At 50.8% G+C, this 25,577-nt stretch overlaps 4 protein-coding genes across 14 annotated transcripts in view; 2 read left to right on the forward strand and 2 right to left on the reverse strand.

Moving 5' to 3' along the window:
- SGF29 (SAGA complex associated factor 29) overlaps nt 1-16,360 on the forward strand; it is a 28,254-nt gene extending 11,894 nt beyond the window's left edge. For 2 of the 4 annotated variants that reach the window (XR_010836556.1, XR_010836557.1), the window contains exons 2-11: nt 3,592-3,686; nt 7,891-7,966; nt 8,607-8,679; nt 13,193-13,257; nt 14,185-14,314; nt 14,386-14,532; nt 14,764-14,799; nt 14,909-15,071; nt 15,172-15,483; nt 16,155-16,360. Coding sequence is in view for 2 of the 4 variants with exons in the window: in XM_067013315.1 (XP_066869416.1) it covers nt 3,612-3,686; nt 7,891-7,966; nt 8,607-8,679; nt 13,193-13,257; nt 14,185-14,314; nt 14,386-14,532; nt 14,764-14,799; nt 14,909-15,071; nt 16,155-16,271 (882 nt within the window). In the remaining 2 variants the exon portion in view is untranslated. The remainder of the gene's footprint in view (nt 1-3,591; nt 3,687-7,890; nt 7,967-8,606; nt 8,680-13,192; nt 13,258-14,184; nt 14,315-14,385; nt 14,533-14,763; nt 14,800-14,908; nt 15,072-15,171; nt 15,484-16,154) is intronic. The other 2 variants (XM_067013315.1, XM_059037139.2) reach the window with 1 other exon arrangement.
- LOC131740832 (sulfotransferase 1A1) lies at nt 16,358-20,926 on the reverse strand. 7 transcript variants are annotated; one of them, XM_067013307.1, is made up of 9 exons: nt 20,115-20,241; nt 19,660-19,803; nt 18,741-18,924; nt 18,509-18,634; nt 18,321-18,418; nt 17,689-17,815; nt 17,490-17,584; nt 16,811-16,991; nt 16,358-16,681 (listed from the first exon to the last, which is right to left on the reverse strand). In XM_067013307.1, the coding sequence occupies exons 3-9, from the start codon at nt 18,886-18,888 to the stop codon at nt 16,521-16,523; spliced, it is 936 nt and encodes a 311-aa protein (XP_066869408.1). In that variant the 5' UTR covers nt 18,889-18,924; nt 19,660-19,803; nt 20,115-20,241; the 3' UTR covers nt 16,358-16,520. The 7 variants fall into 7 exon arrangements, with proteins under 7 accessions (XP_066869408.1, XP_066869410.1, XP_066869409.1 ...); XM_067013309.1 differs by having other exon boundaries at nt 16,510-16,681; nt 18,741-18,919; nt 20,115-20,242; XM_067013308.1 differs by having other exon boundaries at nt 16,510-16,681; nt 18,741-18,963; nt 20,115-20,219.
- Nucleotides 20,797-23,949, reverse strand: SLX1A (SLX1 homolog A, structure-specific endonuclease subunit). Of its 2 annotated transcripts, none has more exons than XM_059037134.2 (6): nt 23,260-23,949; nt 22,667-22,718; nt 22,244-22,573; nt 21,257-21,384; nt 21,008-21,095; nt 20,797-20,926 (listed from the first exon to the last, which is right to left on the reverse strand). In XM_059037134.2, exons 1-6 carry the CDS (start codon nt 23,445-23,447, stop codon nt 20,897-20,899), a joined length of 816 nt encoding a protein of 271 aa, XP_058893117.1. In that variant the 5' UTR covers nt 23,448-23,949; the 3' UTR covers nt 20,797-20,896. The 2 variants fall into 2 exon arrangements, with proteins under 2 accessions (XP_058893117.1, XP_066869417.1); XM_067013316.1 differs by having other exon boundaries at nt 22,244-22,396; nt 23,260-23,734.
- BOLA2B (bolA family member 2B) lies at nt 23,179-24,598 on the forward strand. Its single transcript, XM_059037140.2, has 3 exons — nt 23,179-23,967; nt 24,059-24,156; nt 24,456-24,598. The coding sequence occupies exons 1-3, from the start codon at nt 23,905-23,907 to the stop codon at nt 24,553-24,555; spliced, it is 261 nt and encodes an 86-aa protein (XP_058893123.1). The 5' UTR covers nt 23,179-23,904; the 3' UTR covers nt 24,556-24,598.
- Nucleotides 24,599-25,577: the final 979 nt, after the last annotated feature.

Below are 25,577 nucleotides of genomic sequence, written 5' to 3' on the forward strand. Positions count from 1 at the left end.
GGGAATATAAAATGGTACACCCACTTTGGAAATAGTCTAGCTGTTCTCAAAAGGTTAAACACAGAGTTACCATGTGATCCAACAGTTGCACTCCTAGGTGTATACCCAGGAAATGAAAACATGTCCACAAGTATTCATAGCAGCAATGTTCATAACAGCCAAAAAGTGAACACAACCCAAATGTCTATCAGTTGATGAATGGATATACAAAATGTGGTATATGCAAACATGAAATATTATTCAACAATAAAAAAATGAAGTGCAGAATAGGCAAATCTATAGAGACAGAAAGTAGATTAGTGTTTGCCTGGGGCTGGAAGGGATGGAGATGTACATGTATTTAAAGCATACAATTCAGTGGTTTTTAGTATATTCAGAGTTACGCAGCCATTACCACAATCAATTTTAGAACATTTTCACCACCTGGCCAAAAAGCCCAATTCTCATTAACAGTCACTCCCCTTCCTCCCTCAACCCCCCCCCGGCCCCCTCAACAGCTTTCTGTGGACTTGCCTATTCTGGATATTTCATATAAATGGAATCATACAATATGAGGTTAGTTTTGTCTGGCTTCTTTCACTTAGCATAATGTTTTCACGGTTCATCCATGTGTAGCATGTGTCAGTACTTCATTCCTTTTTAGTGTAATAATATAGTCTATTGTATGGATAATACCACGCTTTACCCATTCATATAGTTTCTCCACATCCTCACCAACACTTGTTATTATGTCTCATATTCATTATAGCCATCCTAGTGAGTATGAAATGGTATCTCCTGTGGTTTTGATATGCATTTCCTTGATGGCTAATGATATCAAGCATCTTTTCATGTGCTTGTTGGCCATTTGTATATCTTCTTTGGAAAACTGTCTATTCAGATCATTTTTATATATGGTCTGAGGTAGGGCCCCAAATTCACTCTTTTACATGTGGACATCCAGTTGTCCTTGCACCATTTATCAAAAAAGACTATTCTTTCCCCATTAAGTTGTCTTGGCAACCTTGTGGAAAATCAGTTGACCATGGATATAAGGGTTTATTTATGGTCTCTTGATTCTGTTCCATTCATCTTTATGTCTACCCTTATGCCAGTACCACAACATCTTGATTACTATAGCTTTATAGTACGTTTTATAATTGGCAAAACTTTTTCAAGGTTATTTTGGCTATTCTGGATCCCTTGAATTTTCATATTAATTTTAGGATGAACTTGTTAGTTTCTGCAAAGAAGCCACCTGGGATTTTGATAGGGCTTTCGTTGAAACTGTAGATCAATTTGGGGAGTAGTGCTATTTTAACAATATTAAGTCTGCTGATCCATGAACATGGGATGTCTATTTATGTAGATCTTCTTAATTTTTTTAAACACTGTTTTGTAGTTTTCAGTATAAGAATTTTATACTTCTCTTATTAAATTTATTCCTAAGTATTTTATTCTTTTCGATACTACTGTAAATTGAATTGTTTTCTTAATTTCATTTTTGGGTTGTTCATTGCAACTGTATAGAAATGCAATTGATTTTTGCCTGTTGATCTTCTGTCCTTTAACCTTCTTTATTAGTTCTAATAGTTGTTTAGTGGGTTTCTCAGGATTTTGTATATACAAGGTCACGTCATCTGCAGATGAAGGTAGTTTTACTTCTTTCTTTCCAATCTTGATTCTTTTATTTCATTTTATTGCCCTAGTTTGATCCTCCAGAACAATGTTGACTTGTTGCTGATCTTAGGGGGGAAAGCTTTCAGTCTTTCATACAATATTCTTATCATACAATGAGTATGATATTATCTGTGGGTTTTCCTAGATGCCCTTGATCAGGTTGAGGAAATTCCCCTCTATTCCTGGTTTGTATATTACTCTTTTAATAAACAAAAGCAGAGATTTTAAGAAGTTACGCATATTTAAATACATAGAGTTCACAGTTCATTACCAGGGGGTGGGGGACATGCAGTGTGAATCTGATCTTTGTGGATATGGAGATGTACTAATTGAATGATCTTTATAAGAAGGTAGGGTATAAAGTAAAAATGTCAGCATCCTAAGAAAAAGTTCTTTTTTTCCAGTCTACTTTTATCTTTAGGCATATGTCCAGTTTTACCTAGTTACAGTAGCTTACTTTTTTAAAAAAAAATTTTATTGAAGTATAGTTGGTTTACAATGTTGTGTTATTACTGCTGTACAGCAAAGTGATTTGGTTACACATATATATACATTCTTTTTTTTAATATTCTTTTCCATTATGGTTTATCATAGAATATTGAATATATAGTTCCCTGTGCTATACAGCAGGACCTTGTTGTTTATCCATCCTGTATATAAAAGCTTACATCTGCCAACCCCAACCTCCCACTCCATCCCTCCCCTAACTCCCTCCCCCTTGGCAACCACCAGTCTGTTCTCTATGTCCATGAGTCTGTTTCTGTTTCATAGATAGGTTCATTTGTGTCATATTTTAAATTCCACATATAAGTGATATCATATATTTGTCTTTCTCTTTCTGACTTACTTCACTTAGTAGGATAATCTCCAGTTACATTCATGTTGCTGCAAATGGTATTATTTCATTCTTTTTATGGCTGAGTAGTATTCCATTGTATGTATGTACCACATCTTGTTTATCCATTCATCTGTCAGTGGACATTTAGGTTGTTTCCATGTGTTGGCTATACAACAGCTTACTTTTAAAATTACCTTTTATTGTCTCTTATTCTTTTTCTAATTACCTACTGTTGCATTTTATTTTCATCAGAATACATTCATCTTAAGTCAGATATTTTTAGTAGTTAATTTCTCTTCCCTCTACAGTAAAAAAAAGTAACAATGCTTTATGACTTAGCAAGTGTCTTCATATAAAATCTTATTTGAATCCTCATTTTACACATTATATAAAAAAGGGAAACCAGAATGCTTGAATCATTTGTCAGGATAGTAGCAGCAGAGCTGTGGCTAGGGCATACTGCTTTTGAAGATACTTAATTAGTACTCCTGACTTGGTTGAACATATCGAATACGAACATCATTGGATTAGGGAGGAAATCCAAGACAACTTGCCGCTGTATCCGTTTCCTAGGGCTGCCATAACAAACGACCGTAAACTGGGTGACTTAAAAGAAATGTATTCTCACAGTTCTGAAGACTAGAATTCCAAAATCAAGGGGTTGTATTAGTTCCAGAATCAAGGGTGGGTTCCTTCTTGGGTGCACAGAAGGAGAGTATGTTCCGTGCCTCTCTCCCAGCTTCTAGTGGTTGCCAGCAATCCTTGATATTACTTGGCTTGCAGCTGCATAACTGCACTCTCTCTCTGCGTCTGTCACATGGCTGTCTTCCCTCTGTGTGTGTCTGTCTCTCCACCTGGTATTCTCTGTATGTGTGTCTCTGTTTCTTCTCTTATGAGGACACCAGTCATGTTGGATTAAGGCCCACCCTACTCCAGTGTGACTTCATCTTAACATATATCTTAATTACATCTGCAGAGACCCTGTTTCCAAGTAAGAGGCACCAGAGGTTAGGACTTCAGCATATCTTTCAGGAGAATGGTTTAACCCACCACAGCCACTAACAAGGCTCTCTTCTGCTCCCCCTCCACTCCAGGCGCCCCCGTATACCACACCATGGCCCTCGTGTCTGCTGATTCCCGCATTGCAGAACTGCTCACAGAGCTCCATCAGCTGATCAAGCAAACCCAGGTAAAAATCCACCTCCCTCCACTCCTAGAGGGGAACGTGGGCTGTGATGCTGAGCTGTGGAGGGGGCGGGGATGGTTGTGTTCAAAGAGATTGGACATGCAGGAACCATGGTGATGTAATGAAGGTGGGAGGAGAAGGAGAATGTAGGGTATGACTCCCATTCCTGTTGGATTTTCTGTCATGTGCAGGATTTCATGATTCATTTTGTTTAGTAACAGCTATATTGAGAGGTATAATTCACATACCATACAATTCACCCATGTAAGGTGTACAGTCCAATTTGAATCAATATTCAGAGTTGTGCAACCATCACCATGGTCAATTTCAGAACATTTTCATCACCTGACAAAAATGCCCTGTACCCAATAGCAGTCATTCTCCTTGTGCCTCCACCTCAGGTAAACAGAGACACTCTTATCAGGCAAGATATTCCAAGCGTGTTTAGAGGTTATCTACTAAGAGCTGGTCAAGGGCCAACCCTTTTTTTGAATGTGTAGTGTTTGAAAACCCAGGCCTGTTTAGAGGTTATCTACTAAGAGCTGGTCAAAGGCCAACCCTTTTTTGGAATGTGTAGTGTTTGAAAACCCAGGCCTGCTGAATTGATCTTTAACTGCACCTGCCACCCCCCTGGCCCTTGGCCTAGACTCTGTTACAGCAAAACAGTCATTTGAGCATTTACCTTTAGTATAGCATTTATATAACAGATACAGCAATAGTATCAGGATAAATATGCCTAACATTTGCAGGAATCCTTATAGGGTAGGGATAGACTTAAAGAAACAACTAATCTGTCCTATAGAGCCATTACATACACTTTCATATTTTTGTACTAATTTGATTACCTGTTTTCCTCCTTCATCTACCACCATCTGTACCTTATGATAAATTTGTTTGAAACTGTTTGCCATAGAAATTAGCTGATGGTGAGTTAAATCCAGTTCTTTCTCAGGTCAGTCATTTTCCATCAGCATTACATTCTCAGAAGACTTTGACTCAATCTCCCAATACATTTGGTCATCAATATCAGTATTATCCTATGACTGACTTACATAAGGTAGTTGAATCTTACCGACAGTGCCAGTGTGTTACACCATATTGAAGCATGGTCATGGTAAAATTCGGTTTCATTATGGAACAAATCAGTAAGAATTACAGAGCTATTTGTTAGGCCTTTGCAACAGAATTGGCCCTGCGCATTTATCAGATTTTATTACGGACAGGCTTTATTACAGTTGGCCATGATTCAGTTATTTCTGGGTTCCAAGTCAGCTGGGGATAAAGCCAGTCACTGTCTCAGCTGAGGCTCGTATTGAGACTGGTTTCCAATGCATACTGTTGTATAGCAGAGTCCACCTCCCTCCTATGGGGAGGACACAGGTGGTATTCAGAGTACAAGTCCTACCTCTGCTAACTGGACTTCAGGATATGTCTTATTTTGATCTATTCTTGGGTCAAGAGGGTAGTCATGGTGCGTTGATGTAAATTGCACATGCCCCTTGAGGGCTTCCATAGGTTTAGAGGTCCACAAAATCCCCATAAGTGTGCCCCTTGGGGCTCAGCAGCTAGGATGGAGGGCCGCTGCTCATGGCTGCTTATTAAAGTATTATCCATTTTAAAATAGTCAAGAAAACCTGGTGGGTCAAGGTGCAAGGCCTTTCCCAGCAACAGGTGGGCCCTAGAACTATCCACATTACCAGTTGGGTTGGCCTGAACCACTTCACTAAAGCCTCATCATCTTTCCAGGCTGACTCCCATCCCTTGCCTTCCTCCTACGAGAGAACTCACTTCTGTTTGTTTATTCTAATTAACAGTCTTTTCCCCCTGATTGCTGCTTCTCACTGAAAATGAGTTTAGCTTGCCCCACAATGAACACAACAGTACCTATGTCCCCTAAAGCCTTTTTCTGTCTATGGGCCAATGTTGCTTACTCCACCATGCATCTTGTTGCCATTGTGTACTAATGGCCTGGGTGCTGCGCTTAGGATACATATTTTGTACCCAAAAATGTTGGGTGCCCCATACTAGGGTTAGATGAGTGGTAGTTGCACCTAGATGTAATTTAGCCTAAGTATATCATATGGCCTCTTAGGCCTCTCAAAACCTTCCTCGTCTAAGGGAGCGGGGGATGGGGCTGTTCCCCGGGGGAATTTGGACCCACCATGTGCCTACTGCTCTAATCCTGTCAGAAACCCACTTTTTCCCTATTGTTTTTTACTTTTCATTCACAAAGACAAGGGTGATATGTACTTGTGCAAGCATGCTGTGGCATGTCATGTCCATTATAACCAGGGACCTTTCTAAGCATCCCATCATCCAGGCTTGATTACCTGTGACACAATGATCAGTCCGCTGGGAGCCGCCATACAACCCAATGGGAGCAAGTTTCCAGAGATTCCTTTCCAAGTGGTATCCTTTGTAGTGGAATGTGACCTGAAGAATAAGAGTCAGAAGATTCTGGCACACATATTGCTAAGTGAAAACCCAGTCTGAAAGGTTTCTATACTGTATGATTCCAACTATATGACAATATGGAAAAGGCAAATCTATAGAGAGAATAAAAAGATCAGTGATTGCGCAGGGCTTAGAGGGAAGGAGGGATGAAAAGGGGGAGCACAGGGGATTTTTAAGGGAGGTGAAACTATTCTGTATGGTACCATAATGGTGGATACATTACATTTGGCATTTGTCAAAACCCATAGAATGTAAAACACAAAAAATGAATCTTAGTGTAATCTATGGACTTTAGTCCATAGATTATTATCAATATTGGTTCAGTAATTGTAACAAATGTTCCACACTAATGCAAGATGTTAATAATAGGTGAAGCTGTGCAGGGGAAAGCAGGTATATGGGAACTCTGTCTTCTACCTGCGTGCTTTTTCTGTAAACCTAAAACTGCTCTAAAAATAGTTTATTAATAAAATTTTGAAGATAAAGAAAAAAAGATACTGGCATATTACTAGAATTCCAGTCAGTCATCAACAGTTTGTCTAGTTTATCATCATACTGTATAACCAGAATGTCTCTCAGAGGCTTTTCAGGCTTCCATTTGACTTTGTCAGGGTCTAAAAGCGGAGGTGGTCTTGGCAAACCCGGCGTCACCTTCAGGGCATCTGGTATGACTGAGTTAAGAGTCAATGTTATTCTCTTGCTCTGAGCCTCTCTCAGGTATTAATGTAATACTGAATTTCCATCATTGCAAAACCCGTTTATTCATTCTTTTACCCTCGGCTACTCTTTCTCCTTGTCTCCATTTGTCATTGATTTTTACGCAGATTTTTCTACTCTTTGAAGGACGTTAGGCTCGGCCACCGTGCTGGTCCCGATTGCCGGCAACAACACTAGTCTAGCAAGTGCCTCACCTTCCCCCGACTCTCCCCCTATCCCCACCCCGGCCCCCGTCCATTCCCATTCATGTAAGGTAGGGTTACTTAGGTACAGAACTAGTGGGCTGTTTTCACCACTAGGCATTATAGCTGCGTTCACTGTTAACTCCATTTTGCCAGATGGGGTGAAAGTACCTACGCTCCCCAGGCACTTAGAAATTCTGACATAAAGGTTAAAAGGTATAGTCACAATTTCTTCCTTAGGAATCATCCCTGCTTCCGGCATCTTCATTTGCAGCCCTGGTCCCAGGACCACTGATGTGGGGAAGAATTGTATCAGCATCCTTACCCACCCCGCTTCCCTAGATGAACTGATCATAGATACATGTGTTAATTTCTAGACTCTCAATTCTGTTCAGTTGTCCTGTATGGCAGTGTCACACAATTTGACTACTGCAGCTTTGTAGGAAATTTTGAAATTGGGAAACGTGAGTCCTCCAATGTTTTGTTTGTTTGTTTTAAGATTGTTTTGACTATTCTGGGGCACTTGAATTTCCATATAAACTTGAGGATCGGCTTGTCAGTTTCTGCAGGGAAGTCAGCTGGGATTTTGATGGGGATGGCATTGAATCTGTGGGTCAGTTTGTCTTTTTGATAAAGGAGAGTCATTAAATGTATAACTTGTAAGTTAACTTTAATGCCTTTTGTATTGCTTTTGCATTAGTCAGGGGGAAAAAATCCTTTTAAACTTACGGATTTGGAAGCTGGATTTACAAAATGAGGGTCATATTTATGGGGCCTCTGGCCTGGGCTGCAGGGTAGTTGCCACAGCAGGATAAAGGGCCTCCCCTCATGTCCTGTTGCCCTCGTCCTTGCAGGAAGAGCGTTCGAGGAGCGAACACAACTTAGTGAACATCCAGAAGACCCACGAGCGGATGCAGACAGAGAACAAGAGTGAGTAGCTGGGCTCGGGAGAGAAAGGAGTGGGCCAAGACTGGGATCATGGCGGTCATCATTTTTGAAAGGGACTTTTGCATGTATCTGCCTAATCCAAAATGAACTGCTTGCTCCCTAGCCCTGAGGGACAGTTTTCCCTTAGGCTGGGTGACCCAGAAGACAGATGACAGACTGCCTAGCCACTAAGGAACCTTAAAATCCCCCAACTCTGAGGACTGGGAAGTCAGGAAATGACACTGCGTCTCGGGAACCCCCTTACAGCGCACAGGACCCCCCAGTTAGCCGGCATTTTCTAGAGCTTCCCTACTTGTGTGCCCTGCACATGCCCTGAGGTCAGGCTCCTGGGCTGGTGCTTTCCAACTCTGAGGAGCTTGGAGAATTGTTTTCTGTTTGCGTGCATCACACTCTGGCAGAGGTGAGAGAGTCCTCTCCTAGATGTGATGGCATCTGTACCATATGAAAATGTGAACATGGAGGTATCGGCCTCGGGGGGCACTTCTGAGCCAGTAAAGCTCATACCTCAGCCCATGGCCCCTCGGTGCCTCCCAGAGTCTGATTCCGGCGGACTGGAAGCAGTGCCACATTGCTGCCGGCTGCCCCTCACCCATGCATCTTTCTCCCTTTGTTTATTCTGCAGTCTCTCCCTATTACCGGACAAAACTGCGTGGCCTCTATACAACCGCCAAGGCCGATGCAGAGGCTGAGTGCAAGTGAGTACCGTCCCACTGCCCTGCCATCGCCTCCCCTCCTCATCCAGGTGCTGGGCTGTAGGAGCCTGTGGACCATAGCCCCAGCCTGCCTCGCCTCCCACGGATGAGCAGATTCTGACTCCCCAGCTTCTCCTTTAGGGCCCACTTTCCCTAGAGCCCACTCTGGCCTCTCTTCCCTGGCCCTGCTCTTTTATAGATGGCAGAAAGGTGTGGATCAAACCCCAGTGATGCCTTTTTCTAGTCACTTGACCTTGGGCAGTCATTTCAGCTGAGACTCAGTTGCTCCGTCATTAAAATAGGGATAATAACTACCTGCAGAATTGTCAACGTAAAATGGGATAACGCACATAAAGTGCCTAACACCAGTCTTTTTCAAACTCTTTTGACCATAACCCATGGTTATGCCTGGTGTTGGGCAGTCTGCATAGAGAGACACAAGGATAGTGAGGATCCTGCCTTCAAGGGCAAGCAGTCCAGAAAGGAGAGACACCCTAAAAAAGTTACAGGACAGTGTAGTTGGTGGGCCAGCCGAGATGGTGTTCACTGTGCCTGGGGATCTGAGACCCTCTCAGGGAGGAGGAGAAGCTTGAGCTGGGGCTGGGTAGGCAGACAAATCAGAGAGCCCAAGCGGAGGACAGAGAGTGCCAGGGCCGTGGAGGAGCGCATCTGGGGACTGAGAACTAGTCCTTGCATGGCTGGGCGAGGCGAGGGCAGGATGTGGAAGGCCTCCAATACCTGGACGTTACCTTGGAGGCCATAGCGAGCCAAAGACGACGTAAGAGCAGGAGAGAAACCCCTGGCTGCCGCGCGGAGAGTAGACTGGGTGAGATTCAAGGCTAGTTTGGAGACCAGGCAAGAGATAGTGACAGAGTTGAGCTGAGACAATGGCAGTGGGGATAGAGAAACAAGGGTGGGTTCTGAGATCAAACTGGAGGGCGAGTTGGGAGAGAAGATTTCCAAGGTTTTCAGCTTGAACAAAGGGGTCTGATGGGGCTCCCTTTGCCAGGGTGGGCAGAGAACAAAAGGGTGGGGCCATCTGGCGGGGAGGGGACACGGTGAATCCTGGTTGGAGGTGCTGCTTGCTTGGCTTTCCAGCCCAGCCTTCCCCACCCCCATCTTCTCCCTGCTTTGCAGATTCATCGGGTAGCCATAGTTGGGCCCTTTCCCATTAGTGGGCCTGGAGTTTGGCTTGTATAAGAGTGACTCAATGCTCATTTGAAAGTAAAAGGCAGACTTCTCTTCCCAGCTTAACTGCCGGCAGAGTGAGGCGGCTGCTTCTGCAACCAGCTGGTGTGAGCTCTTCTCTGGCATCGACTTAACCAGAGTTTAACACTTAAAGCTTGTTTCATAAGTGCAGGTCCCTTGCAGTTCTGCTGTCACTTCACTTTTTCAGACTCTCAGACCTTCATACGTTCATTCACTAAACAACGAATAAGGTGTCCTCACCTCCAGATACCATGCTGGGAACCAGGAGAGTGGGTGAGACAGACAAGATGCCACCCCTGCCCGCAGGGAGTTCCGCATCTGGGTGGGGAAAACATGGTACCGTGTGTGCCTGTGGCACTGACCCAGGTGCTGCAGCACCTATCAGCTCATCTTCTAAATGTTTGCATTAAACCTCTTGGGAAACTGAAGAGGCGCCAAGAGCCTGCTTCATGAGCTAGCCCAGGCCTGTGATGCTTTGCTGTTCCTTCCATCCAGTCCTGGCTGGTTTTCCTCTTCCTGCTTTTGCAGAAAACAGAAAGGAACCCCTGTGTCTTCATTTAACAGTCATCTCTTTTAGCAGCAGGAGTCAAAGGGAAACAGATCAAAGATGTCACTCTCCGTGTTCCAGTGGAGAAGGGTAGCCATTCTGGGTGGGAACAAGATATTTTCTAACATTGGTTCAGAAGGCACTTCTCCAGGTGCGGCTCTGTGAGGGCACAGGAGAGAAGGCCCACAAGGAATTATTTTTCACCCTAATCAAATAATTACTGTGTATTGGTATGCAGCAGTATTGGATTACTTTAAAGAGCCCATACCATTTAGCCCCTTATGAATGGTTGGGGAGGGGGGCCAGGTTTGTGGGGGGAGGGAGGTTAAGGCTCAGAGTTCTTGGCTGAGGACCCTTCAAAGGAAGGTCAGCCAGCAAGAGGCGTTTCCTCTGCTGTCCCAGGTGAAGTGGGGCTCTTAGGATGGCACCCTCCCTGAGGGTTGCTGATGGGCTGGCAGGCTGCCTCCCAGAAGGTAGGGACCCACGCTTTGCTGGGTGGTCATCCTGGTTGACCTGAAGCCTCTATGGTTCTGAGATGAGGCAGTTTCAGCTCCAGAAAACTGCTCTTTAAATAGTGAATGATCTTAAAACATTGTTTCCTCAGATCTCTGCAGTGGATCTTCAGTAACTTTAGGAAACGGAATATTACATTCCTCTCCTTAGAGATTCACAATGCAAATGAAAGTACTGAAGTATTCAAGTACTGCGGTATTAAAGTACTGCAGTATTAAAGTATGGAAGGCTCTGCCAAGTTCTGCAACAGCAATTTCTTTAACTCAGTATCTCACAAACTTACTTGACAGTGGAATACATTTACACACTGGTTCTCAAGTCTGGCTGCGCCCAGAGGTTCTGCTTTAACTCGGGTGGAGTTCATGCATTGGTGTTAACTTTCTACATAATTTCAGACTTACAGAAATGTATTTTTACCACATTTTCTTTATCACTCTCTCTATATATATGTATTTAGAATCTTTTTTTCTGAATCATTTATGTTGCAGATATGATGCATGATGCCTCTTGCCCTCTAAATACGTCAGTCAGCATTTCCTAAAAACAAGGACATTCTTAAACAACCACAGTACATTTACAGATATAAAACTATTAACTGATCTACAGATCTTATTCAGATCTCATCACTGTCTACTGATGGCCTTTATAGCAAAAGAACAGAACATTTTTATAGTGCAGATGAGCACTGTGTTTAGTTTTCATGTCTCTCTGGTCTCTTTCAATCTGGAACCGTTCCCAGGCTGTCTTTGCTTTTCCTGACCTTGACATTTTGAAGATTATAGGCCAGTGTACAATGTCCCTCAGTTTGGGTTTGTCTGATGTTTCCTCATGATTAGATTCAGGTTTTACGCTTTTGGAAGTAATAGCATGGACGTGATGTTGTCCTCCGTCATCATATTAGAAGGCAAAAGACTCCCACTGGTTAAGGTGGGCTCTTCCAGGTTTCTCCTGTGTCAAGTTATTGCTGTTTTCCATTGTGTGATTAATAAGTATCTTATGAGAGATACTTGGAGACTGTGTACATATTCCGTTTCACATCAGACCCACTAGTCTTGGCATCTGTTGATGATTCTTACTTAAAGCAATTGGTATTCTTTTTAAAAAGCTCCCCAGGGCGTTCTGATGTCCAGCTAGGGTTGAGAACCACTCCATGAACATCTCACAGAGTACAGCTTAGGACACACTATGTAAAAGGATGTCCTCCAAACAGGCCCAGCAGCAATGATCAGACTTTGCAAGTTCCCTCTGGCCTGCTGGCTTTTACTCCTTCTCTGCTTTCCTGGAAGCCTGACTGCCCCGTGTCCCAGTGCTCCCTCACAAGCCCGAGGTGGCTCTGGCTGAGTCGTCCTGGCGTCCGACACCAGCCACGCTGAGCTTCAGTGCTCCAAGCCTGTCGGCACGGTGTTCATCCCTCCCTGCTCTGGTTTGCACAGTTCCCTCTGCCAAGGCTGCCCCCTGCCCGACCTTCTGGCCTTTCTTTGCCTGATGAGTCCACCAGAGTCACACCGTCTGGGACACCTCCTGTGACACTATTGTGCTGTGTTCTCATGGGTCTGAACCAAGGCCTTCAGAAACACGTGGGCATTTACTAAAGGTTTGCTAGAGGAATGTGCTGGAGAATAAATGACCTGAAGTGGCTTCTCTGCTGCTTATTACTGTCGAGATATTCTTTGGGGGAGGTTCCCGAAGGTCTAGCATAAAGAAGGCTTCTTCCCGCAAGGATTTGTGTGCACTTCTGCCAGGTTGCTTGGGCCCGAGCCACGCTGGAACCCCCGTAATCGAACTCCAGAGGTTTCCTGGGGCTGCAGTCTTTCAGGGATGAGTTCCCTCCACCCCCAGCCCTGCTCTGAGCCGAGACAGGTCCCCACAGTCCTCTGGAGTGTCTCTTTTACAGGTGCCACTAGGGCAGACCCCAGGTTTTAACTTCTGTCCTCCGAATCGCAAGAGGTTGTTAGAGTCTGCTGGCACCCAGCAACACTTCTTCAGGATTTGTCGGATGCACTCCGGCCAAGGCAGCTCTCTGCTTTGCTTACCTCTCCAGGACCCTCTTAGGTTTTTTGGCCTGCCACTTCCTCTTGCCTCATCAGTTCTTTTATGCTTTTAAGATTAAAAAACACGTGCTGAGGGTTGGTTTATAGTTTCCAGCATCAGGGTTGGTCTGAGCTAGCCAGCCTGCCGTGATGAGAAAAGGAAGTCTGCGCATTGTGCTTCATCCAGACCTCTTCTTTCCCTTCTCCCTGCCCTCAGCATCCTCCGGAAAGCCCTAGATAAGATTGCGGAAATCAAGTCTCTGTTGGAAGAGAGGCGGATTGGTGAGTTAGAGACGACCAGGCCGGCATTCCTGGACCAGGCGGAGTGAGGGGTCCTGAGAGCAGCAGTCAGGTCTCCCTATAGGGGAGCCCGTGACCTCAGTCTGGTGGGATTGTTCCGCGGGCTTCTGACAGAGAAGCGCCTGGGCAGCCTGGAGTTGGGAAGGGAATGGGGGTCATCCCCAGAGCTCCCTGCAGGCCACGCTGATTTCCCTGCTCCCTCTACTGCCCGGGTCGGTCACCTCCCTCCTTCCTACTGCCACCCACTCCCATTTCTTGCTGTGGGGAGAACCAGAGCTGCACCCTGGGTGTCTTGAAGCCAGCCTTCCACATGGAGTTTACCTACACGAGGCGCTGGCTTCCAGATCCCTCAGGCTGCTGTGGCTTTCCCACCTCTCTTGCCCCAGTGAACCCCCCGTGTGCAACTCCTCACCCATCAAAAACGCTGTCACACTGCCAGCTGGGTTTGTATGAAGTGGCTGGGTGTGTTGAACCATGCCTGAGGAGGTCAGGGGTCTGTCCACATTTGAGAGTTTGTTTTTTAAGCTTTTTGTTGAATTACAACATATATTCATAGAAAAGTACACGTAAGTGAACGTACAGCTCACCAAAACTTTCACTAACTGAACAAAACGGATGTAACCAGCACCCAGATCAAGAAATAGAACGTGACCAGCACCCCAGAATCCCAGCTTTTGCCCTTTGTAGTTCCCTCTCCCTAGGGTATCCACCCTCCTGGTGTCTCAGCATCTGGGCGGTCTGGCTGTGGGCATCTGGTGGAAGGGGCAGGATGGCACCTGGGCCCTTGGTGCTAATGTGGGCGGTGGGGCTGCAGGCTGAGCTCTGACAGCCCCATGCAGGCAGGCTAGGGTGGGCCTGGGGGCGGGCACCCTGTCCCTGGTGTCTCAAGGGCTCCCTTCTTTCCCACAGCGGCCAAGATCGCGGGCCTGTACAACGACTCGGAGCCCCCTCGGAAGACCATGCGCAGGGGGGTGCTGATGACCCTGCTGCAGCAGTCAGCCATGACCCTGCCGCTGTGGATCGGGAAGCCTGGCGACAAGTGAGGGCGGGCCCAGGGCCGGGGGCGCCGGCAAGGAAGGGACTGGAGGTGACATTTTATTCCACCCTCAGGCCCCCGCCCCTCTGTGGGGCCATTCCAGCTTCTGGGGACTACGTGGCCAAACCTGGAGACAAGGTGGCTGCCCGGGTGAAGGCTGTGGATGGGGATGAGCAGTGGATCCTGGCCGAGGTGGTCAGTTACAGCCACGCCACCAACAAGTGAGCGGACGCCCAGCCCTGTGGGCTCTTCTCCCGTCACCACACCCACCTGGGCTGCGACTCTCACCCGTCTGCAAGATGGGAGAGAAGCAGCTTCCCCTGGGTGCCGGTGGGGATGGTGTGTGAAGCAGTGGGCTCCCGGGGCTACTTCCCTTCCGCGCTTCCTCGGGGCTCCCTGACTTGGACTATGCACCTCCCTGCATCCACCGCTTTCCTTTTGTTTACCCACAGGTACGAGGTGGATGACATTGACGAAGAAGGCAAAGAGTGAGTGTGCTCACCCGGGGGGCCGTCGAAGCCTGGGGGCAGCTAAGCTGCTGGGATGGGGCCCCCACCTGGCCATGGGTTGACCTTAGCTCCCCCTCGCCCCCACCAGGAGACACACCCTGAGCCGCCGGCGGATCATCCCACTGCCCCAGTGGAAGGCCAACCCGGAGACGGACCCCGAAGCCTTATTCCAGAAGGAGCAGCTTGTGCTGGCCCTGTATCCCCAGACCACGTGCTTCTACCGTGCCCTGATCCACACGCCCCCGCAACGGGTAAGCCAGCCTTCACGGGAGAGACACTGGCCCCGCTACAAGGACCAGCTGGGTCGTGGAACATCTTCCCACTTTCCGTCCCCTCTTCCTCATCTTACAGCCTCTCTGAGCTAGGCGGGTCCTGCGAGTTGGCCTTTGTCTTCTGCCTAGTCTGCCCTACCTACAGCCCTGCCCTCTAGGGCAGCACCAGCCAACCCTCCTCTTTCCAAGCTTCGGAGCCTTAGCAAGCCCTGAGTGGAATGGACCCGAAGCATACTCTAGTCTGACCTGGCTTTTGCACTGAGATGGGAAGTTCAATGCCCAGGGCCTGTTTTGGAATCCTTGACTCCTGCACCACTGCCCTTTCCTTGGCTGAGCTGCTTTCTCTCGAACTCCTGACATTGCTGACGCCCTGGTCACCCATCACCTGATGGTACTTTAAAGGCTGTTCTCCCCTCTTCCTCCAGGATACCTGCCTGCTGCCCTCTAGGCTGTCTTTTTTTTTTTTTTTTTTTTTTTGGCTGCGTTAAGTCTTCGTTGACGCGTGCGGGCTTTCTCTAGTTGCAGCAAGTGGGGGCTACTCTTCATTGCAGTGCGTGGGCTTCTCATTGCGGTGGCTTCTGTTGTGGAGCACGGGCTCTAGGCACACGGGCTTCAGTAGCTGTGGCACACGGGCTTGCCTGCTCCGAGGCATGTGGGATCTTCCAGAACCAGGGATCGAACCTGTGTCCCCTGCACCGGCAGGCAGATTCCTAACCACTCTGCCACCAGGGAAGTCCCCCTCTAGGGCTGGCTGTCCTTGATCCCTTTAACATGGGCTCCCTGGTACCAGACCCTCCAGTTACGGCCCATCCACAGAGGTGGCAAGTCTCCCTTCTCCCTGCTCTTCATCCCTTACCCTTGGCCCTTTGTTGCTGAGGAAAGAGCTCTGTAGTAACAGGGACTAGGTTCAAACATCTAGACTTTTCTGAGTGACTACGAGGACAGGAGAGGCTGGGGGCCCACGAGCCAGAGGTTCCTGTCTGTCTAGGTTTGGCGGGGGTGGGGGGGGGAGGCTCGCCTGCAGGTCTCTGACCAGTCACTCCTGTCTGTCCCCTCCTGCAGCCCCAGGATGACTATTCGGTCCTGTTTGAAGACACCTCCTATGCAGATGGTTACTCCCCCCCCCTCAATGTGGCCCAGCGGTACGTGGTGGCTTGTAAGGAACCCAAGAAAAAGTGAAGTGGCCTAGCAGACTCGCAATCTCCTGACACCCTCGAAGGGGGATGCAACACAAGATTTTGTGATCAAATAAATATTCCTCCTCCTTGTCCATGTCTCCTGAGTTTTACTTTTCCAGACCCTTCTTTCCCTCCCCACTAAGGTGAGCTGGAGGCCAGCAGGGAAGATGGCCTCGTTTGGTCCCAGTGGGCATTTACCCTTTTAGCTCAGGTTGGTTCTTTGCTTCCAGCAGAGGCTGTTTAACACACATCAGATTTTATTGTTGAGGCCTGTCTCACGCCCATCCTGATGGGCAGCACTCAGCTCCCAGCGGAAGTGGAGGTTGCAGCCTGCCATCTTCACAGCGTAGTCGGCTTCAAAGCGCTCATTCTGGGCCACAGTGAAGGTGGATTTCCAGTCCCCAGTGACGCCTGGGAGAGACGAAAGGAAGGGAGGTCCCCGTCGCAGAGGAGGCCCTGAGTGGCTGAACGGCGGCTCTAGCTGCTGCTCCCCCACTCTCTCCCCAGATGCCCGTGCCCACTCCCTGGGGCAGCTCTCACCTTTCCTCATAAAGGCAGAGACGCTGTGGTCCATGACGTTGGTGGGTATGGTGGTGTAGTTGGTCATGGGGTTCTTCTTCATCTCCTTGAAAGACGTGTGCTGGACGATGTGATCCACGGTCTCCTCTGGCAGAGAGCGCCCCACAAACTCCAGGATCTTCTGAATCTCCCTTTTGGGGTTCTGGAGCAGCAGAGGGGCTCCTCAGTGGAGGTTTGGATTGCTTGCTGAGCAAACAGAAGGGAGGCCCCTTTCTAACCCTGTGGGGATCTGGCCACTTCTGCTTAGAGACCTCAGACCCTGTTCCTTGACTCTCTGGTCCTCTTTCCCTAGGGCAGGTTTGACTGCCTTCTGCCCTATGGTCCTTTATTACAGATGTCTGGTTCCTGTTGGATGAGAGGAGGAACAGTCCTCTTTCATAACCGTGGCCCCAGGAGAAGCAACAGCAGTAACTAGCTGATGGATGAGTGCACGCGTTGCTGACTCGAGTGCTAGGAGATAAGAGCTATACAGGGCGCTGCGGCAAGGGGGCACTGCTGCTCAGTCCTGCAGAGGGGATCCAGGAGGACTGGGCTGTGGGCTGTCATAGGGGAGGGAGGCTGAGAGGGCCTTGGCAGGTCACTGTGAGGTTCCTGCCTCTCTGCGTGTGACATGGAGGGAGGCAGAAGGAGGTGGTCTCACCTGCTTTATGTCCTCATAGAAGAGGTAGAGAACAGGGTGGGTGTGACTCAGCTCCCACCACTCCTGCACGTGCTGGTACCAGGACCCATAGGACACTGGGGAAAAGGGCAGGGGGCATGGACACAGAGATTGGCATAAGTTGTAGCTGGTGCCCCTCAGCTCCACCCCACCCCTTTCCTTCCTCCAGAGCCAGCCCTACCTTCCCCAGCCATGAACTTCTCCAGGAAGCTGTCCCAGGTGCCAGGGTCAGGGTGCACCTTGGCCATGCGGTAGAAGTGGTAATAGGAGACGGCCACATCCTTTGCATTGCGGGCAACGTAGACCACCTGGAGGGGCAGATGACCCCAGCACCATCACCACACAGCACACCGGGCACTAGGTGTCCCACCCTTCACAGCATCCTTGCCAGGGAGGTTCTCTCGGTTTGGCCGAGGGAGAAACGGGTCTAGAGGCTGACTCACTTGCAGTCCCATGCTGTGGGCGAGACTGAGCTGGGGCGTGAACCCTGCTCTGATGCCGAACTCTGGGCTGGTCCCTGAAACCATATTTTATACTAACCTAATGCCCTCAATGCCACTCTGCCTGAATTTGGAACAAGGCATGCTGGATTCCCACCAGCCCCTCTTCCACGGGCCTGCGAGCCCCAGACTCTGCAGAGAGGAGTCTCCTTTTCACCAGATTATCTGACCCCCACTACAGCCATCAGGCAGATGCCCCCCGCCTCCCTTAAGATGAGACCAGGCTGGAAGAGGTGAGACCTTCCCAGAAGGCAGGGCCAAAGAGCTAGGATGGCCCCAGCGGCCTCCTTCCCTGGCTTCCTCTGCCATTCACCTTGACCTTCTGATCCAGCAGGGTCGGTGGAAGCAGAGCCAGGGGCAAGTGTGTCTTGATCAGCCGTGGGGCTGGTGTATCTTCCAGAAGCTCAACACCTAAGCCGTAGGTAGGGAAAAGTTGGCTGAGCTGGAGCCCGAGTCCTCCCTCCCTCCGCTACGCTTGCCCCCCAGCACCCCGCTACGTACCTGGGGGAACCCCAGGGACCCTGAACTCAAGGAAGGGGACCCGGACGAAGATGGGGGCTCTTTGACACTTCTCCAGGTCGCCACCCTGGTAGATCAGGTCCAGGATCTCGCTTACCCAGGTGGTGCCTGGAGAGAGAGGGACACGGGAGATGAGCAGGGCTGAGGGCGCACTCCTCCTGGCCCAAGGTAGGGACTGCAGCCCAGGAGAGGCATTGGTGCCCTCATCACCTACCAGATTTGGGGTAGGTGCTGATGAGCAGGTCATTGGGCCAGGCTTGGAAGCTCTGCAGTGGCCCCAGTCCCTCTGCAAAGTACTTGATGAGAGGGATCCCCCTCATGTACTCCAGTGGCGGGCGGGAGATGTCCTCGACCAGCTCCATGCTGCCACGTCAGGGGCCAGAGTGTAGCTTCCTTCCCTTAACAATATCACAGTGGTGCCAGCTGTTGAATTCTTGCTTTAAGGTAAGGAAACAGACTGAGGGAGGCACTTGCCCACGCTCACAGAGCTAGTGAGGTGGGGCTGGGATTCAAAGCCAGGTCCAGTGCTCACGCAGTGGGTCACACCCAGGCTCATTTTAATTTGCCTGCAGAGCTTTTAAAACCCCCAAACCAATTAAAACGCTCTCTGGGGATGGGACCCAGATAGCAGTTTTTGGAAGCTCTCCAGGGGATTCCATTGTGCACTTGAGAAAACCTACTCTAGGGTCCTGCCTGTCTGAACTTCCTGCCAGCCCCCAGCTTGCTTTCTCTTCCTGCTTTGCCTCTGGGCCTAATCCTGGTGGGCTCCTCCCTGACCAGCTCCCCTCCTGGCCCCTCACATATGTTGGAAAACTCCAAAAAGGCCAGTTGGGCCTGAGACCCTGCTTGCCCAGCTACCCTCCCCAGCTTGGAGAAAAACACAGCCAATTGAGCAACGTCTGGTATGTGGATGGGCAAAACTGATGACTCACTGGAGGAAGGAGAGGGGAGGGAGCAGTGAAATGGGAGGGGAAGGAGGGATTATTCAGGCCAGGCTGTAGATTGAGATGGGCAATCCATGGGGAAAGGGCAGGATGTGAGAAGCTGGACCAGAAAGATCAAGCGACAGGAGAAGAGCCAGCAGCGCAAGCTGAGGGAGATCCAGCCCAGCCAGCCCACAACCTTGCTCTCACCTGACTTCTCTGGATCTTGGCCTCGTGATTTATGCTTACTGCAGCTTAGAACGGGTGTGGTATGGTGAGGGCAGAACTGCTCTCTGAGCTGAAGGTCTTGTAGGTCCAAAGTGGGAGGGATCTGGAGCCAGCACTGGGACTTGGCTGTTGTCCAGGAAGGAAGGGGTGAAGTTTGGGGTGGGAGGGCCCCTCTGTGCTACCCTGCTCAGTGCCCAGCTGGAATCAAGCTTAGACCAGCCTAAAAACCTAAGATGTGGGTTTAGTGTGTAGAAAATAGAAGACTGAAACTAGACACAAGGGTGCAATAGTTTTCTTTTTTGTTTTTTGAGCTGTAATCCTGGCTCCTGACCTGCCCTCTAAACTCCACCCCTGAAAAGGGGGCCAAAAGACAGCTTTACCTAATGGACCCAGTCTAGAAAGGGCAGAGGAGTGGAAGGGAAACATGGGACACTCACCCTCGTGCTGGCTCCTGGCCAGTCTTGAAGAGGCCAAGGGTTTAGGTGGAAGGCAGCCCACAGGCCCCCAGCAGCCCAAACACTGTTCCAGCAACTTCTGGTTCTGACCACGAGGCCAGTCCAAAGGGATGTGTGTGGGCTGGGTCATGGGGTTTGGGGCAGAGCCGAGCAGGGCAGGCTCTTTCTGAGGCAGCAAAGGATAGAAAAGAGCCAGAATGCTTAAGTCGAATAAACCTGGGAGTGAGCCCCAGCCCCATGGCTCCCGTGGGAAGGCGGCTCCTGTGGGACAGCATGGAGCCTCACTCATGGTTGGTAAAACAACAGCCCCCAGAAGGTGCTTTTCTTTCTGTGGGTTTGAACAAGCCTCTGCAGACAGAGATGAGAAGGAGTTGGGGCTTAGACAGCCACAGGACCCCGTGGGGGGACAGCATCGCCCCTCTCCTCCTCGGCCTTTGTCTTTACTGTTTGGATTAGAGTCCAGAGTCAAGCTGAGCACCGGAGGCGAGTGGGCTCTGTGTGGAGGATGTGAGTCTCCCAAACCCTCAAAGGACCATGTGACTTCAGAGGCTGGTCCGTGCTGGGGCCAGTGGCCGTTCCCCACTCTGTCCTCCTCAGGCCCCAGTGACTGGCAGGGCCTCTGCCTCCTACCCCACTCTCCCACCCCCCAGCAAACACCAGAAGGTACCTTAACTCAGACTTTTTATTGCACTCAAGTAAAAACTGCCCAGACCCACAGGGGGTGGCACAGAAAAGGAGTGGGCCGAGGTTGGGGACGCTGAGGATCAGATCTCCAGCATGTCGGTCCAGTGTTCCTGTGGAGACAAGAGGGCTGGTGAAAGGCAGCCCAGGAGATGGGGTGGGGTAGTGAGGCTGGGGCCCAAGCCACCTCTCACCTCTTCTAATTCCGAGTCCTCCTCTTCCTCCTCGGTGCCCATCCGGCACAGCCAGATCAGGTCTCCCCACAGCAGTGAGTTCTTACAGCTACCAGGGGTGCAGATGGTAGGAGATACAGTCAGGATCACAAGCCTCCTCCAGGCCAGGACCTGGGTGCTAAGATGAGGACTACCCCAGGCCTGGACTTGGACAAGTGGGCACTGTCTTCCCAGGGTTAAACCAGGCTGGAGTAGGGGTGCTGGACTCACCCAGGGCATTGGCCCTCTAGGGGCAGGAGCTGCCCTGGCTCCTCCTGCAGGAACTCCTCTGCCAGGCAGATCACATGGGCCCTCAGGGAGCAGCCAGGGTGGGGGCAACACAGGGGGTCTTCTTCATCCTGTCAGAGGTGGCAGGCAGGTAAGAGAGAAAATGAGGAGAAATGATGTAGCTAGCAATGGTGAAGAATTTCTATGGACCAGACACTGTTCCAAGACTTTACATAAAACCACCTTATGAGACATGCGCTACTGATACTATTATTTGTATTTTATAGATGAGGAAACTGAGGCACGGAGACGTTAAAATACCGGCCCACAGAGACTAAGCTGGCCAGTTTTCTCTGAGTGTTAGCAGCGATTATATAACACCATGGCAGGGAAGCCAGACCTAGAGTTCCTTAAAGGCTGAGCAATCTCAGGCAGGTCACTTAATCTCTGTATGGCAAGAGCTCAACTTACATTTACTGAGGGCTCAGTAAAAGCCAGACTCATCATCTCAATTAATTTATTAAATATTTATTGGCCATCTGCTCTGCACCAGACCCTGTTCTACAATAGTGAAAAAGAACTAAATGCCCCAGTGGAGTTTAGAATGGAGGTGGGTAGAAACTGATAAGGTAAATAAAATATACAGTGTGTCAGACAATAATAGGTGTTAAAGGAAGCCAGGGACGTGTACAAGAAAGAGTGGCAATTTCAGATGGAGAGCCAGGGAAGACCTCGCGGAGGAAGGGTGGCATTTTATCAAGACGTAAGGTCTAGGGAAGAACCTTCCAGTCAAAGGGAAAGGGCAAAGGCCCTGAAAGGAGGATACTGGCGTCGAGGAATGGCCGCAAGCACTATGAAACCCGTTTGAGAGATGGAGGCAGACTGGCCAAAGGGTGTCAACGGGCTGCCCAGTCCCTCAAGAAACAGCTTGATCTTGAGTCCTCTGAACCCCAGACCGCCCTGACCCGGAGACCAGGTGGAGAGTCTTACCTGGAGCACACGCGCGCACAGGGTGCAGCGGGTCTCGGCGTCGTGCTCCAGCTCGGACTCGGTGTCAGCCGCGCAGCGCCTCGGGGCTGAGGCCCGGGGGGGCGGAGGCCCGAAGGCCAGCGGCACGTGAGGCGGTGGCGGTGGGCAGAGATCCTGGCGGAAGTCGGCGCGCAGCCAGCGCAAGGTGAGAGGGAGGCGCGCCCAGGGCGGCGCGCGCAGCATGTGCGCTAGCACGCGCAAGTGGAAGGCGAAAGCGGCCTCACCGCGCAGGCGCGGACCCACGTGCGCCAAGCGGCGCGAGGCCTGCGGGTGCTGCCAGGCCCACTCGAACTGCAGGCAGGGAGTACTGAGCTTCAGGGCCGCCCGGGGAAGGCCCTAAGCCCTAGCCCCCGTCCTCCCGGCACCCCCCGTCTCTTTTCTTACCCGAAGGGCGGCCACTGCGGAGGGGAAGCCGTGTACGATGAGCACCATCTCCCTGGGGAAGAGAATGAGGGGCGCGGCCTGTGAGCCCCTCGCCCCTCCCCGTGTCAAACCGAATCCCCTCGCCATGATGCGCCTCCGGTCTTACCCATGTGAGGAGTCACACCCGGCTTCAAGCCTAGCCCACGAGGCTCTGTTCCCTTTATGGAAGTATGTCCCCTCGCACCTGCTAACCTCAGGCCCCGCCTCCAGTCACAGGTATTTAACAGCCCTCCTCAGTTCCTCTCCCTTCCAGGCTTTCTCTATTCCAACCCAGCCTTGTTCACCAAGCCCCCTGTCGGTGGACCAAACCTAGATCATCCGTCCCCTTCCCACCCAGCCCCCTCCTCTGAGACACACAGCCCAGACTCACAGGGCTCCGCCTCCCCACTACGCCTTCTCCCCCGCGACAGTCCCGCCCTCGTCACTAGGACCCCGCCCGCAGCCCTGTTTTTCAGCCCCCACGCCGGCCCCGCCCCTCTCAGCGGGCCTCCCCTCCGCCGGCTCCGGCCTTCTCCTAGAAGCCCTCCTCTTGACAGTGACCCGCCGCCTCTTACCAGGGCCCGCGTCCACTGGTCCGCCAGGCCCCGCCTTTTTTGCGGCCCCCGTTGTGCTGCTGCACCCGACGAGCAGGGTTGACCGTGAACCCTACGTAGACGCGGCCCCGGTGCCGAGGGTTCAGGCAGTAGAGCAGGTAGACGCCGAAGAAACGCCCGGGCCTCGCCGCGCCCACTGTGGGGCCCATCGGAACTTGGGGGTTGATTGCTCTGGCCTGTGACCCCGGGGACAGCTGGGTTGCCAGGGCCTCAAGATGCTTGTCTCGGAAAAAACGCTTGGGGGCAATCCCGAGGTACCTTAGAGGCCACAGCAATGCAGGCTTATGCACCCTCTCCTAGCTGGAGCTAGGGTGTCCAAACCGGGGCACAGAACCCGGGCTGCTGTGCAGGCGGCGGGTACCAATTAGCGTCCGCTGGGGCCTTATGCAGACTCTGATTGGCTGACTGATGGTAGGTGCAGAAACCGGAGACTGTTGGAAAACTGGGCTTGCAAGACGGCGGAAGTGCTGTGTTTACTGACGCCTTAGTAAGGGCGGAAGTAGAGACCTCAACGGAAGTGGCGTCAGTAAGGGCGGAAGCAGTGTGGCAGGGGTCGGAGCAGGGGTTCTGTCCTCGCTGGGCTGTCGCCCCCGTTGGGCTGCCACAATGGAACTCAGCGCCGAGTACCTCCGGGAGAAGCTGCAGCGGGACCTGGAGGCGGAACACGTGGTGAGTTGAGCGGCCTGGACACTCGCCCAGCGAGGGGAACAGGGCTTCTGAGGGGCGGGCTTGGCACCATCCACCCCATTCTGCCCCATAGGAAGTGGAGGACACGACTCCCAACCGTTGCGCGTCTAGCTTCCGAGTCCTCGTGGTGTCGGCAAAGTTCGAGGGGAAACCGCTGCTTCAGAGACACCGGTGAGACCGCAGGAACACCTCAGTCAGCGGGGCCCCAGCTCCAGGACCACATCCCCGGCCGCTCCCCGAAACCTAACTCACCCCAACCAATGCGGCCCAGCACCGCAGACCACGACCCCAGCGATCCCGCCTTCATGGCCTCTGCTTCAAATATTGAGACTTCAGCCCTCTACCTCTCTTGTTGCCGGGTTCTGGGGACTACAACCTGGGGGACACCTCCAGTCTCCCGGCTCGCCCTAGCTTTGGGGTCTGAGACCCAGGCCCCGGGCTGCCGTTTTCTAACCTCATTTCTTTCTCAGGCTTGTGAACACTTGCCTAGCAGAAGAGCTCCTGCACATCCATGCCTTTGAGCAGAAAACCCTGACTCCAGAGCAGTGGACCCGTGAACAGCAGAAATAAGGGACCCGGACCTGCACCTCTATTAAATTATGAGTCAGGCCCAGCTTCTATGTCAGTGTGTGTTGTGTGTAGGAGGATGGGAGGTGTGCAGAGGCCGGGTCTAGGGCCTGGCTTCTCCCTGCCCTCCACTCTCCATTGTTTTACTTTGGGCAAGTTCCTCTCCACACAGAGGCCTTTGTGTCCCCACTTATAAAGTGAAAGTTCAGTTCTTAAAGTTCCTTCCAGGGTGGGCCTCACAGGTCTTCTTTGTAATCCTTGGTGGACCCCCTAGGGGTACGGCCACTACCCACCCGACCCACCCATTCATTGACCATTGCTGGGGGTTCCTGCTTTGTCCTCCTTCAAGATGCATAGATGAGAAGTGCTCAGGGTTTCAGGGCCCTGGGCAATTTAACAAACCTCTCCCTCTCCCTAGTATCATCCCAACGTCAGAGGCATTACAGAAGATTCCACACTTCCCCTGTTGGTTCCCCAAGCCCTTCACAGCCTCAGGGACCTGGTACCCCAGCAAGGGCTTCCCAACACCTGGAATGCTGGTATTTTCTGGCCCCTGGAGAAGGTCCAGTGACCCTTTGGCCCTGGGCTTGATGTGGCCACAGCTGCCCCTGGATAGCTGGTGAGGTTTTTCAGGAATGGAGGGGTGGGACGGGCATAGGGATAGGGTTACAGCAGGAAAGTAAGGCCAACCAGAGCCTCAAAATTGGGGCATGTGATGCCCTAGAGTCGACACAGGTGCCAGGGTTGATTAGGCCTTGCATAGATGAGGGCCCTGAGACCCAGGAGGAACAGAAAGTGTGCTAATGGGGGCCAGAGCTCTTTGGGGCTGAGAAGTTGCAGATTTCAACCATCCCACCCACCCTGTTCTCCTGTTTTCAAGGCCGGTTTCTTGGCCCCTAAATTACCGCCACCCCCCACCCCCATGTCCCTCTCTTGTTTCTCTCAGAGGAAGCTGGAAATCATGGTGAGTAGGGGCTAACCCTCCTGAGTTCCAGGGATCCTTCCCTGAACTTTTTTCTGTTTCT

This window comes from Kogia breviceps, chromosome 14, assembly GCF_026419965.1.
Source record: "Kogia breviceps isolate mKogBre1 chromosome 14, mKogBre1 haplotype 1, whole genome shotgun sequence".
Classification (NCBI taxonomy): domain Eukaryota; kingdom Metazoa; phylum Chordata; class Mammalia; order Artiodactyla; family Physeteridae; genus Kogia; species Kogia breviceps.

Bases quoted from the DNA above. Each gene is read 5' to 3' on its own strand.
- LOC131740832 (XM_067013307.1), bottom strand. From the start codon at position 18,888: ATGGAGCTGGTCGAGGACATCTCCCGCCCGCCACTGGAGTACATGAGG. The intron at 18,635-18,740 runs GTAGGTGATGAG...CTCTCTCTCCAG, and splicing joins CAGCACCTACCCCAAATCTG to GCACCACCTGGGTAAGCGAG. The intron at 18,419-18,508 runs GTACGTAGCGGG...CCTACGGCTTAG, and splicing joins GGTCCCTGGGGTTCCCCCAG to GTGTTGAGCTTCTGGAAGAT.
- SLX1A (XM_059037134.2), bottom strand. From the start codon at position 23,447: ATGGGCCCCACAGTGGGCGCGGCGAGGCCCGGGCGTTTCTTCGGCGTC. The intron at 21,096-21,256 runs GTGAGTCCAGCA...CACCCCTGGTAG, and splicing joins CTAGAGGGCCAATGCCCTGG to CTGTAAGAACTCACTGCTGT. The intron at 20,927-21,007 runs GTGAGAGGTGGC...TTGTCTCCACAG, and splicing joins AGGACTCGGAATTAGAAGAG to GAACACTGGACCGACATGCT.
- BOLA2B (XM_059037140.2), top strand. From the start codon at position 23,905: ATGGAACTCAGCGCCGAGTACCTCCGGGAGAAGCTGCAGCGGGACCTG. The intron at 23,968-24,058 runs GTGAGTTGAGCG...TCTGCCCCATAG, and splicing joins ACCTGGAGGCGGAACACGTG to GAAGTGGAGGACACGACTCC. The intron at 24,157-24,455 runs GTGAGACCGCAG...TTTCTTTCTCAG, and splicing joins CCGCTGCTTCAGAGACACCG to GCTTGTGAACACTTGCCTAG.